The sequence below is a fragment of the Penicillium expansum genome, assembly GCF_000769745.1.
Source record: "Penicillium expansum strain MD-8 chromosome Unknown contig174, whole genome shotgun sequence".
NCBI lineage: Eukaryota > Fungi > Ascomycota > Eurotiomycetes > Eurotiales > Aspergillaceae > Penicillium > Penicillium expansum.
Genome location: NW_015971243.1, coordinates 391,866 through 404,339, shown reverse-complemented (window position 1 = coordinate 404,339; position 12,474 = coordinate 391,866). Strand labels below are relative to the sequence as shown.

Here is a 12,474-nt window from a genome sequence, read left to right as displayed (position 1 = left end):
AAAACTATGGGGCCGTCCCTAGTTTCCGTAACTAACCTTGACACGGCGTCTCTTGCACTGATCGCAACCTTGGCGAGATTTTGTATGCGCTCGGCGAGGAGGCATCTCAGAAACCTCGGTACCTGAGGGTCCATGTAACCGGTTTTTGGCTCAGATCCTTCGAGATGTGGAAGAGTCCAAAGCGCGGGAGAGAAGAAGATAATGCGGAGGGGTCACGTGAACTGGAACTATAAAAAGAGGATTCACGAGTTGTCTTAGATTCTCTCTCTCTTTTCTGTGAGGTTTTTGTGTTTTTACAACTTCTGCCTTCTATTTATTTGTTGGATTCTTTTCATTCGACGGTGCGACAATTCTTGAAGGAGCCGTCGCTGCGCCCCAACGTCAATCAATATACAATTAGGCATCAGTCTTGGATGATCAAACGTGCTAATAGAGAGCCCTAGAGAGAATTTGTAACTGAACTCAATTCCCAACAACTTTTTCTAGATTCTATAGATTCTATAGATTCTAGATAGAAAGAAATAAAAAAGACCTTAAAAAGCTCTCGGACCAAAAGCAGCAATTCTCCGACAGGATCAAAGCGCCTTATAGAAAAACAAGTGGATCCGATGTAAGCGACGTGGGGATAACGAGAACGAGAACGAGAACGCGGAAGAACGACCGCAATAAACAGCCAATAACAATGGCTTTTGGGGTCCGTTTCATCCTGTTTAATCCAATTAAAGGCTCCACCAGCTGGAGTTTGTTGCGGTCCTTTGGTGTCCCCCCCCCCCCCCCCCCNCCCCCCCCGAAAGAGTTGATTAATTATATGATTTGATATCAATTCTCCAGGGATGACAAGGCTGAGTTATGAGAGACTCTAGATCCTTTTTTTTTTCTCTTTTGGTCTTATCATCTCACTTCTAGGCCTTACAACCTCTCACCCATCTCTCTTCCTCTCTTCCGTCTCTCCCTCCTTTGATTACACATCTCTCACCCAACATGGCGAGCTACGCTACTTGCTCTGAAGTAGGCCCATTATGCCCTGTTGAACTCACGACATACGGTTATTACCCTAGTTTCGGCGGAAATATATTCTTCGCCGTCTTCTTTGGCCTTCTCGGAATATGCCAAACCGGTCTCGGCGTCTACTATCGAACATGGACATTCTTGACGGCTCTCCTCATTGGCACATTTATGGAAATGGCCGGATACATTGGCCGAGTGCTCATGCATGATAACCCATGGTCCGGACCTGCATTCAAGCTTCAGATCGTGTGTCTAGTGCTCGCGCCGACCTTTGTCGCGGCGGGTGTTTACCTAACGTTGAAGCATATCATTTTGAGCTTGGGGCCCGAACACTCGATCTTGAAGCCACGTCTTTTCACCTGGATCTTTATCGGATGCGATATTGGATCTCTCCTTTTGCAGGCTGCGGGAGGTGGTGTCGCTGCGGCTGCTGGTAATGACGACTTTGCAATGCTCAAAGCAGGCGACAACATTATCATCGCTGGTATCGCTTTCCAGGTTGCGACCATGGTTGTATGTGGATTCTTTGCTGTCATCTTCTTCTGGAGAATCTTCAAACATGGCGATGGGTTCTCGGGTGAGAAGAACCTCGATGTTTCACCAATTGTTCCCAAGTGGATGCCGTTCGTCGTGGGTGCCGAGGTCTTCGCCTATATTACGGTCTTGATTCGGTGCATTTACCGGTATGAGCCAACGTTTGAGTCCAAACCCTCAAGGCACCTTACTGACCTCGCTATCTAGTATCCCGGAGATGGCTGGTGGTTGGGGAAACCCGCTGATGCAGAAGGAGAATGAGTTCCTTGTCTTGGATGGAATGTAAGTGGTCTCTTGGTTACTTTCAAAGCTATTGGGAATTTTATCTGACCTTTGATTAGGATGATTGCTCTGGCCTGTCTGGCCTTTACCATCTTCCATCCCGGAATCTTCCTCCCATCACTGCGCTTTGCCCCCAAGAACCACACATAATCGCTTTCTTTTCTCTTTTGGCGTGTTCTCTCGGCGTTCTTTTAGATTCTGCTTAATCGGGGTGTGATGAATGAATATCTAAGGATCGATAGCCACTCTACATTTGTGCTTAATTTACGTTGAATATCCTGAAGTTTCTTCGGAAATAGATTTGATCCCAAACCAGTGAAACAAAGATGTCAGGATGAAACTCCAGCCCTCATGAAAATCGCAAAGAAATGCACCGCAAAGGAACCTGAGATCGAGAGCATGGCAAATTATTGCTCGCTCTATGCAAAGAAGAGAACCACCGCTCGCCGCGGTACATTGAAGAAAGAGAGAAAGATAAAATAAAAAAAAAGAACCCCGGCAACCCCATGTTAAATCAAATCATAACCCGCCATCTTAAATTGCCGTGAATAATTAAATCGTGTACTAGTCGTCCAACGTGAGACGAACACACCGACGAACGCGCTTCTTAAACTCCGCAGAATCCTCACGCCATAGTCGAGCAGCCTCCACATTCGCTGGGCTTTCGTCATTCGGGCTGGAAAGCATAGAAATGACGGATAGGAGGATAGTCTCGGGGGTCTGCACGGGAGACCAGCGTTCTGCAGCAGACTCATAGCCGTATTTGTCCTCCTCGGGTGGGTGCAGAATCGAAATGCAGACGTCACCATTCTCGTAAACTATCAAAGCGCAGTAATTTGTAAGTAAATTGTCTGTGACAAATGATACAACCGGAACCACATACTATTTGGATGGAAGATAGGAGATTCGAACTTCATCTTTGGCGGCCGGTGTGGGTATTCTGTTGGGAAAGAGAGACGAGCTCGGAAGAAACCACCTACGCAAGCAAACTTGTCAGTATTCTTCAACCCACTTGCGGCAGGACAACATATCTCTCCAGGCGGCGGTGTGTTTGCCACAGCACCAGCCCAGGAATTCGACCTAAAAATCCAGATATAACGAGTTCATGACATACCTCCATACAGCTTCACATCATCTGATATCATGAGCATAACCTCCCATTCGAAAACGTTGTTATCAACCAAGCCGCAACTAATGCCGGGGATGTCCTTATCGGACTGCATCTGCTGTAGTTGGCGGGACAGCATGCGCCCGGCGGGAGAAGTCGCCATGCTGATTATCGGACAAGAGAAAGCGAGCAGATAGAGATGTAAAATTTGGTCGATATCCGAAGCCGATTTCAATGTCAAAAGGAGGACAAAGAGGAGAAGGTGAGGAGAAGGTGAGGGGCGCAAAAAGAAATGAAAGCGGTAAGGCTCAAGCGGGGTTTAAATGGGCTGAATGGGGAGGCGGTATACACCATGGGCACGTAATCAGCTACTGTTGCCCAGGTGTATATGTATATGGGCCTAATTTGAGGACCTTGGAATGTCATGAAATTTCATGAGGTTTGGATATCGTAGTTCATCATGATACTGAAACATTATCATATGGGGCAAACATTTCAATCTCTCCCAGTAATATAGATATAGCAAAAGCATCAATCACACACACACATCCCAGCATTCTTCACAATTTACCACCTGAGATTTATCGGATCTCCATGGTTCTTTTACTCCCAGCTAATTCGCATCCCAGGAGCATCAGAGTCAACGGGCTTGGCAGTCTTGAAAATCCAAAAGACCTGACCACCAAGTACCAGAGTGGCGAAGATACCAAGCGCGACCTCCATAGCAAAGGTCTTACCAATAACCTTGGCAAAGCGGACACGGGCAGCCCAGTCAAATGTAGTCCATGCATCCATGAGGCCGATCTTTCCACTGCCACCGGTGATCGCAGGGCTGACTTTGCCGCCGAAAGAGCGATCAAATGGCACAATAGTCTCATCCTCCTCGGGGAGCATGGAGGCAGCCACACGGACAAAGATGACACGAGCAGGCATAGAGATCAGGAATGCCAGAATAGCAGGAATCACACTGACACCCATGAAGCGGTAGAGGGCCACCAGAGGCGGGACCTCCTGATCACCGGCAACATCGAGCCAGCCAGCAAAATTGGCAACGGCCATGGGGATGAAGAAAGCAGCAGCGGTGAGCACATCCTGGAGAGCAGCAGCCGGAGCAATTTTAATCCAAGTCTTATAACTGGGGATACGCTGATAGAAGCGCTTTGGGGAGGGCTCAGAGATGACAATGTGCACCCAGGCCATCTGCCAAGTAGCCAGGAGAACGCTCAGGATGGACTGAACGATGAACTGGCCCAGATATGAAGTGGAGGAGACAGGGATGAAAGATGACAGGAGGCCACGAGCCGCGGTGTAGGCCACGAACATGCCCATTCCACGGAAGCGAGACCAGAAGCCAGCACGGGAACGCAGGTGCTTCACAGTAGTGCGCAGCTTGCTGGTGATGGGCTTGGGAGGAGTAGCAGCAACCAGCTCAGGGTCTTCCTCGTCGGTTGGCTTGATGGTATCGGGATTGGGAACAATGCGCACGTAGATATCGGGGTTGGTATCTTCAACTGCGGCTAGTGTGGAGATCACCATTCCGTAGGTATATTCAACCTGTCGGGTATTAGTTCCACGAGATTATATCTGGAAAAATGTATTACTTACAGCCCAGAAAGCAAGGCCAATCAAGATGGCAGTGATAGCAAACAGAGCCACCAAGCCTCCATTAGGCTGCTGCTCAGGCTTACCCGACTGCATGTGAGTTACAGCGAGCTCGGTGCCCCGACGCATCAGGACATTAGTGACGGACATAGTGAAGCCGACACTGGTGAAAATATAAATATATATGAGATGGAAATGAGATGGAAATGTTGGAAGAGCAAAGATGAGATGGAGGGGAAGATGGCTTTTATTTGATACAAAGGCAGGCAGCAGGCCACTAGCGCCGGAGTCGACGGATACTCTTACAGTACTTGGAGTTTGCGGGTGCTCGACATACAAGTTTAGGTACCTGTCGTGTACCCCCTTTGATCAGCCTCATTTCAACATATGCATATGCTCAACTAACTATGTAGTTATAGTTGGAACTTGAACACTTTACTTGCTCTTACTATTTACTTTTCAAAAGTCCAACTAATAATCCGAATGGTATAAATATAGAACCCCCTTAAACCATCGGCATCTAATTCCCGACCAGGCAGGCATCGCCCCCCCCCCCCCCCNCCCCCCCCCCCCCCTCCCCGAGCCTCACCTATGAGCGTGCTCTAAAGCTTGGACTTAGCGCTAATATGTCGGGGGCCATAGCTGATCGCCCAATCCCTCCAAGGTTCCCCCCTTAACTCCGTTCGGATATAGCGCAGATATGGAGCGGGAAAAAAAAAATTGTTGAGCCTCAATTGTCTCAGCCAAAAAGTGCATATGCTGCTTATATGCGATTGATAAATGCTTATACCTAAGTCAATTGTATTGGCTAGCAAAATTTGCTTAATCTATCAATATGGGCAAAGTCTGCACACATTCTAGATCTAATGTGATATGGCCAACTCCCAGCAATCGCACACAAAAAAAAAGCCTTTCTATAGAATATTGGAAATCAACAAAAGATCTAAAATGACACAAGACATGATCAGAAAGATGCGAACCAATCAAAGTCAAATCATGGTCACAGATAACCATCCGTGGATGGGACACAAAACGCTGCAAAAAGAGATCAATCATGGTATGTACACACACAAACATATTCTTAACTTTAGTCAAAGAGCTTCTTCATGCCCTTGTGTGCCAGCTCGACGCCGAGGAAAGTGGCAGCATTAGCAGGCACCGCACGGGCGAGAGCCGGTCCGAATCCAGGGAAGAAGGCCTTGAACCCACCGCTAGCGTAAACCGAGCGAATAACGCCACCCATGGTAGGCTTGCCTGACGCGCTCTGCAGGCGGGACTTGACGGTATCAATGGGGAAGACAGGAATCCACATGGCGATACCGGCAGCACCACCAGCACACACAACGGCAGATAGGGATAGCTCTCCCGTCACATTGCCTTCGGCATCCTTGGGAGTCAAGGTGCGCTTGATGTACTCGTAAGCCGCAAAGTAGGCGGCCGAACCGGGACCATCACGCGCCAACGTCATAGCGCTACCACGGAACACGCTACGAACACCACCTTCCTTGTACAGCTGGCGCACGACATCCATGCCGCCAGAGTACTTGGGCTTCTCACCCGGGGCCAGAGTCTTCTGGCCCTGGATCTGAAGGAGGACCTTCACACGCTCGAAGGGTGCCGTGATCAGGGTCATGGGGATGGCGGAGAAGAAACCCGCAGAAGAGATCTGTGCAATGGAGTACTGCGGGGTGTCGTTCTTGACGGGGACGGTGGAGAACTTGTTCACGAGAGTCTTGCCCACGTCGTAACCCTAAAGTATTGTTAGCATCGCTTGCGACTAGGTAATCGCGGCTCGCTATGGCTCCAAGAGAAAAGAAGAGCAAAAACGCACCCAAAAGCTGACAGCAACTGTGAGAGAGGACTGGTTAGCTCATAATTCGACCAATCGCTCATATAAGAGTCCAATACAGCTAATGCCGGAGACTTACACATGGGAGTAACTCCAACAAGCGGTGCGGAGACACCGGCATACAATCCCTACGAAACCATTTGTCAGTTCGGTCGCTAATATTCAACGCGGTTGTGATAATCATACTCGGGCTAAACCTTCACGGGCAACTGTCCTCCTGACTACATCCATGGCACCTGAGTAAATGCCTTTCTCGGCCGTCTGCAGGCGGACCTTCACCAGATCAAATGGGTGTCCGACGACCACAGCGCAGAGACCACCAGCTGCACCAGCCGCGAGGGAGCGCAGTTGCACAACAGTCTGATTGACAGCCTTGGTCTCGACGACCTTGATCTCCTCTTTCAGCTGCTGGGTGGGGGAGGTAGAGGCGGACATTGTGGGCGGGGCGGGGAAGAGACAGGGATGGAGATGTGAGATGAGGAAGAAAGGAAGAGGAAGAGGAAGAGGAAAAGGAAGAAGCAAAAGGCCAGCACCAAGGGTAAGGTGTAAAAGTAATTAAAAGTCCAATAAGAAAAAATGACCGAAGATCTTCCAATGATGGAGACACCGACAGACCGAAGCCGACTGGTCTTCCCCGGACGAAGGTGTGCCTCGGCTCGGCAGCGGAGAAACCGAATTCCCGCAGTAGATCTCACGTAAAAAGGAAGTCTATAGTACGTAGTACGAATACTGTAGTACTAGATATACTAGATATCGGAGAGACTTTTGAAATGATTTGGCGATTTTCCTATGAGAATTAATTTATGCATGCTCTTCTTATAATGTTGGTGACCTCCGAGTGCTTCAGTCCGGGTGAACGGGCGAGCTCAACCACTCCGCATTTCCCCCGCGGAATAAAGGATGGCCGTGTTAGGATTAGGTTCTATTACTATGTCTCTACATAGCCCTTCCTAAAATGCCTAGATGCATGGCAGATATAAACTGCCTACGTAGTACATCGTTGCTGATATGTAAGCACGTGGAAATACCTAGGTATGGCTACAATCTACACCGGTCGCAATCACATGGAAATCCACATGCTTTTATCAGTGGGACGCTAACAAGAAATATTGGTATGTATCATAGTATTGTACACCCTTAGATCCATGCGGTTAAATCTATAGCTATCAAAGTCATTTAATTCAGATCATTCGGATGTACAAAAATGGTTTGATTTATTATTCAACCATTCAGTACTTGATAAACACCCAGAGAATGTAAGGATAAATGTCATAATATAGATTTCATTCATTAAGCTCGATTGACATTAAATTAACAGCTCCTCAGAGCTATGAGAAGACAAAACATGAGTGTACCCATCATGAACCTGTTTCATAGTGTACCTATACAAGCCAAGACGGCCACACAAGAATCATAACCCATAAATTAACGTGGAGAGTGCGGACTCTACACTTTTAAATGTGGGAAATTTACAGAGCGAGGATAGCGAGCATGCCGAGGACACCCATAGCACCAGTGCCAGCAGTGGCCATGGAGGCAGCGGCACCATCGCTGGTGGTGGAAGAAGCAGAGCCGGCAGCGGAGCTAGAAGCAGAGCTGCCGGAGTCAGAGCTGGAGCTGGAGCCAGACTCAGAGCCGCTGCCGGAGCCGGTGGAAGTGGAAGAGGCGCCAGTGCTAGTCTTGGTCACCATAGAGCCGGAGGCATCAGTGCTCTAAAAATATGGTCAGCGTGGTTTTCAAAAAGAAGATAGAGCGTATCTTACGGTAACAGTGGAAACGGAGCCAGTGTTGGTAGCAGAGCCGCTAGCACCAGAGCCAGAGGCGTTAGTGCCAGTGGCGCTGGCGTCAGAGCCGGTGGCAGTCTGGGAGCCAGAGGCGCCAGTGCCAGTGGCGCTAGCATCAGAGCCGGTGGCAGTCTTGGAGCCAGAGGCGCCAGTGCCAGTCACGCTGGCGTCGGAGCCGGTGGCAGTGGAGTCACCACCAGCACCGGAGCTAGAGCCAGAGGTGGAGCTGGAGTCGGATCCGGAGGCAGAGCTAGAGCTAGCATCAGAGCCAGCGACACCGCCTGCAATATAATGTTAGTATACTTTATCAAGTGATGGGAAATTATGAATTCTAGTTACATACCAGGGCACTTGGCGACGGCCATAGCGAGAACCTTCTCGGCATCGTCGCTAGGGCAAGCCTCCTTGACGCAGTCACGGATACCGTACTTGTAGTTGTTGCTCTTGCACAGACAGGCGAGGTCACCAGCCTTGCAACCCAATTCGGAGGCCTGGGCGCTCATGTTGGAGAGACACATGGTCTATAAAGGCGATGGGATTAGCATTGAGCGGATAATTCAATATGTGACGGAGTAAATTGAACTCACAGCGCAGTCAGAAGCAGAAGGGTCAGCAGCGGCCATGCCAAAGGCGGCCATCAAGGCCAGAGCAACGGGGGAGAAAGACTTCATGATTGGAGATTAGGGAGAAAGGAATTGAGGATTGTAGAGGTGAGCGTGTACGAAAGAAGAAATTTATGACAAAAGTGGAAACTGAAAGAAATCTGGAGCTGGGGGTCTTTTTATAAGAGAGCTCTGGGAGACCAAAACAAACTCTGCATCGAAACTCACCAGCCACCTGCCCCAGACTATAAATTGAAATCTCCATAATGGACAAAAGAGGAAGAAAGTGGATGAAGCGTAGGGTAAAGCCCAATCATCATGCAGATATGGATTGCCTCGCAGGGCCAGTTGTGATTGTTATGCTACCCAACGTGGCAATGAGAGGAGAGAGAATCAATGGCCTGACCCATATGAAGTCATCACAATATGTAAATCCTGGATCTGCTCTCTGAAATGGGGGATGATCGCCCCGGAGATAGCTCGCACCCCTTCTCCATGTCGATCTCATAGGTTCATCCAATCGCCAAGGGGCCCCATCAGGAATTGGATTTCATATTTTTTGGGGGGGCTTTTCCACGATGTTCTCCATTATTAGGAACCCTAGGAACCCCTCCCATTCTGCCGATGGAGTCCTCCGAATGGCTACATTGTTAAGGGTAAACCAAAGTTGATAGTGGTTCCTGCGGTTTCCACGGTTTCCTCTTCGGTTTCGCCGATTTGTGCTCCATGGTGTACCTTTCAAGGTCCAAACAGGTGGAGATCGACAGATCCAAATCGGTCAAGCCGGGACTAATCTGAAGGAGACATCCCGATCGCACTATTGAAATTGGAAAACTCAGTTTGACTGGGGGTGCCACCTTTGTGGCTGTGTTCAGCCACACTTATCATTACTCCAGGGCTATGACGAACTACAACACATATTATTACGGAGAGATATTATAGAACGCTATCATGTATGTTATATTCTCCCTCTTATTGTGGACGGAGTACTCCGTACCACGTACTCCGGTGTATACTCCGTACTTTGTACAGTTGATCCCCAAGGCTTGTTTCAGGTTTTGTCAAGGGATATCCCCAGGAAAGGGACTGGGGGATTTGAGATACATAAGAATAATTATTTGACTTGCATCTTCTCCTTCCTGTGTTGTATTTTTCCCTTTTTCCCCCTTCAAACTATTAAAATCTTTCGCACATCGAAACCAAACATCCACATTGGATGTGAGATACGGAGTACTCCACATAAAGATAATGCACATGGTATTACGAAGTATTCATTCCGTACTCCCTATGGTATAATAATATTAAAGGCTGTACGGAGTCCCCTCGCGACATAGTTTTACACCGGACTTGACGTCACGTAAAACTATGGACTACGGTAATATTCCCTAATCCCACATCTTGTTGGCATTTTAATATAGTCCAGTCCAGGATTACACGCTAAGCAAGTTCAGCATATGTCTATGTCTACTTATTTACTCCGTACACATGTATGTATGGAGTAGTAAATTCAGCTATACGGAGTACTCCGTTCACGGGTACTCACCGGCATGTTCCCGCTGTTGTCTAACCAGCCTCCAACAATTGAAGCTCCTATTCATGCAGATGTCAACGCCAGTATGTTGTATACAGTTTACCTGGAAACCTGCATAGAGTTTTGTCTTGGTCTCTTGGCAAATTTTAAATACCGCTATCCCTGACTTCCTATACCCTCAAGGCTAAGCTACCCCGGACTCCCTATTAGGGCTGAGAACCCGATGTTGGCAAAGGTCTGTCATCTCATAGTCATCCCAAATTCTCTAATACAAAATAGGGCCAATTGGCAAGTCCAGCATGTACTAGTAATATTGACGTTACATTGAATCCAACGCTACTGCCTGGACCAAGGCGCTTATCTGGACTTCCCCTCTCCAACTTCCGATTTCAAATCTCCAAAGCTACCTAGATTTTTTCCAATTATTACAACTGCAAAACGCCCTATTTATCAAAATGGTTCTCAGAAGTACAAATTCGCCATTGACCTCGGAGTTCGATGCCTTGGTACAGCAGCAGATGGACAAATGGAAAGTCCCCGGGCTATCCATGGCCGTGGTTCATGGCTCCAGCACCTGGTCAAAAGTATGGGGGCATCCATTAATAATCCAAGTTGATGATGACAGAGGACTAAACTTCATCTCAGGCGTATGGATTCGCCAAGTTTCCTGATCGCAAGATGACTACCGATTCTCTTTTCTCAACTTGTAGCACCACTAAAGCATTCACAGCAGCGGCCATGTCTCTCGCCATCAACGATAGCAAGAATACTAAATCCCCCCTTCGCTGGGATACACCAATTGCCTCCATACTGAGAGATGACTTTGTGCTGGAGAACGATTACAGTACAATGCATACTACCATAGAAGATGCTCTATCGCACCGCTCAGGGCTATCAACTCACGACGCTTGTTTGAATTTAGCGCATCCTCAGAGATCCCTGCGCGAAGCAGTTCGAAAATTGCGATATCTTCCTATCGCCTATGCACCCCGCACTACTTTCTCTTATAACAACAACATGTATATGGTGGTATCTCATGCATTGGAACAAATCGAAGGCAGAACTCTCGGGGAGACTCTCAAGAAACGCATTTGGAATCCATTGGGAATGAAAGATACCTATTTCTCTGTGACAGATGTCTCGCGAGACCCATCTCTTCGTCCTCGACTCGTGCAAGGCTACACCTGGGACCAAGACACAAACACCTACATTGCAGAACCATACATTAACGATGTCGCTTTGACTGGCGCCGGTGCCATGGTGAGCAACGTACTTGAGTACACCAAGTGGTTACGCGCAATGATATATCAAAAGGGTCCTATCTCTCCACAAAGCCGCGCAGAACTCTTGAAGCCGCGCACGGTGATCACGAATTGGGATGAGCTCGTCGGACCCCCTCCGGTCCCATGCCATCTCTATGCCCTGGGATGGTTTGTGGATAGTTACGACGGTGAGCCTTTCTATTGGCACAGCGGAAGTTGGCCCGGATTCGGCATCATGATAGGCTTCCTACCAAGTAAGGGCTTTGGCTTTGCCATGATGGGTAACACGACCAATGCTCGGAATGCGCAGGTGGAGATCTACATGCACCTTCTGGATCAGATTTTTGGTGGATCAGGGATCCCATGCTCGGGGGCACCGGCGACAAAAGCAGAAAACAGGAAGATCGGAGCCAAGTCCGAGTGTATGGAAGAAGCCATCAAACGGCTTTATCCATCTCTGCCCGATCCTGTTATTTCCCATTCTCTGCCGTTGAACCAGTATGCAGGAAAATACGAGCATCTTGCCTACGGTTCTATCACTTTATCTCTCAAAGATGGGTGTTTGGTGGCAGATCTACTAGACCGTGTTGTACCTTCCCTTATCGCTCTCGCCCATGTCAGCGGGGAGTTCTTTGTGGCGCATCACTACCAGCCCAGGAAAATTGGATCTTTGTCTGATTACTACTCGATAGAATTCATAGTGGGTTCTAATGGAATTGCCACGGCAATGGGCATGGATGTGGAGCCCGCTTTGGAAGGAGAGAAGATGTGGTTCGATCGCAAGTATTGATGGCATCGGTATGATTTTTGTTCATTACAAGTTATATAAGATTCAATGTTATATCCATGGATGTACCTAGGTAGTAGTTATATACTAGCAGTTAGATAACTATATTTTATATCCCAGGTCAT

The 12,474-nt window shown here is 48.2% G+C and overlaps 6 protein-coding genes across 6 annotated transcripts; 2 read left to right on the top strand and 4 right to left on the bottom strand.

The window, feature by feature from the left end:
• Positions 1-981: 981 nt before the first annotated feature.
• On the top strand, positions 982-1,974 carry PEX2_054510 (RTA1 domain-containing protein; the record flags this gene model as incomplete). Its single annotated transcript, XM_016742725.1, has 3 exons — positions 982-1,691; positions 1,750-1,824; positions 1,884-1,974. The coding sequence occupies 3 exons, from the start codon at positions 982-984 to the stop codon at positions 1,972-1,974; spliced, it is 876 nt and encodes a 291-aa protein (XP_016600976.1).
• Positions 1,975-2,388: 414 nt separating this feature from the next.
• PEX2_054500 (putative ubiquitin conjugating enzyme) lies at positions 2,389-3,095 on the bottom strand (the record flags this gene model as incomplete). Its single annotated transcript, XM_016742724.1, has 3 exons — positions 2,389-2,642; positions 2,708-2,800; positions 2,939-3,095. 3 exons carry the CDS (start codon positions 3,093-3,095, stop codon positions 2,389-2,391), a joined length of 504 nt encoding a protein of 167 aa, XP_016600975.1.
• A 440-nt stretch (positions 3,096-3,535) lies between these two features.
• PEX2_054490 (uncharacterized protein) lies at positions 3,536-4,684 on the bottom strand (the record flags this gene model as incomplete). Its single annotated transcript, XM_016742723.1, has 2 exons — positions 3,536-4,486; positions 4,538-4,684. The coding sequence occupies 2 exons, from the start codon at positions 4,682-4,684 to the stop codon at positions 3,536-3,538; spliced, it is 1,098 nt and encodes a 365-aa protein (XP_016600974.1).
• Positions 4,685-5,621: 937 nt separating this feature from the next.
• On the bottom strand, positions 5,622-6,818 carry PEX2_054480 (carnitine:acyl carnitine antiporter; the record flags this gene model as incomplete). The annotated part of the gene is made up of 4 exons (XM_016742722.1): positions 5,622-6,284; positions 6,366-6,382; positions 6,463-6,511; positions 6,570-6,818. The coding sequence occupies 4 exons, from the start codon at positions 6,816-6,818 to the stop codon at positions 5,622-5,624; spliced, it is 978 nt and encodes a 325-aa protein (XP_016600973.1).
• A 1,034-nt stretch (positions 6,819-7,852) lies between these two features.
• Positions 7,853-8,838, bottom strand: PEX2_054470 (CFEM domain-containing protein; the record flags this gene model as incomplete). Its single annotated transcript, XM_016742721.1, has 4 exons — positions 7,853-8,095; positions 8,147-8,448; positions 8,511-8,688; positions 8,755-8,838. The coding sequence occupies 4 exons, from the start codon at positions 8,836-8,838 to the stop codon at positions 7,853-7,855; spliced, it is 807 nt and encodes a 268-aa protein (XP_016600972.1).
• A 1,917-nt stretch (positions 8,839-10,755) lies between these two features.
• Positions 10,756-12,352, top strand: PEX2_054460 (Peptidase S12, Pab87-related, C-terminal; the record flags this gene model as incomplete). The annotated part of the gene is made up of 2 exons (XM_016742720.1): positions 10,756-10,884; positions 10,946-12,352. 2 exons carry the CDS (start codon positions 10,756-10,758, stop codon positions 12,350-12,352), a joined length of 1,536 nt encoding a protein of 511 aa, XP_016600971.1.
• Between the last annotated feature and the right edge of the window lie 122 nt (positions 12,353-12,474).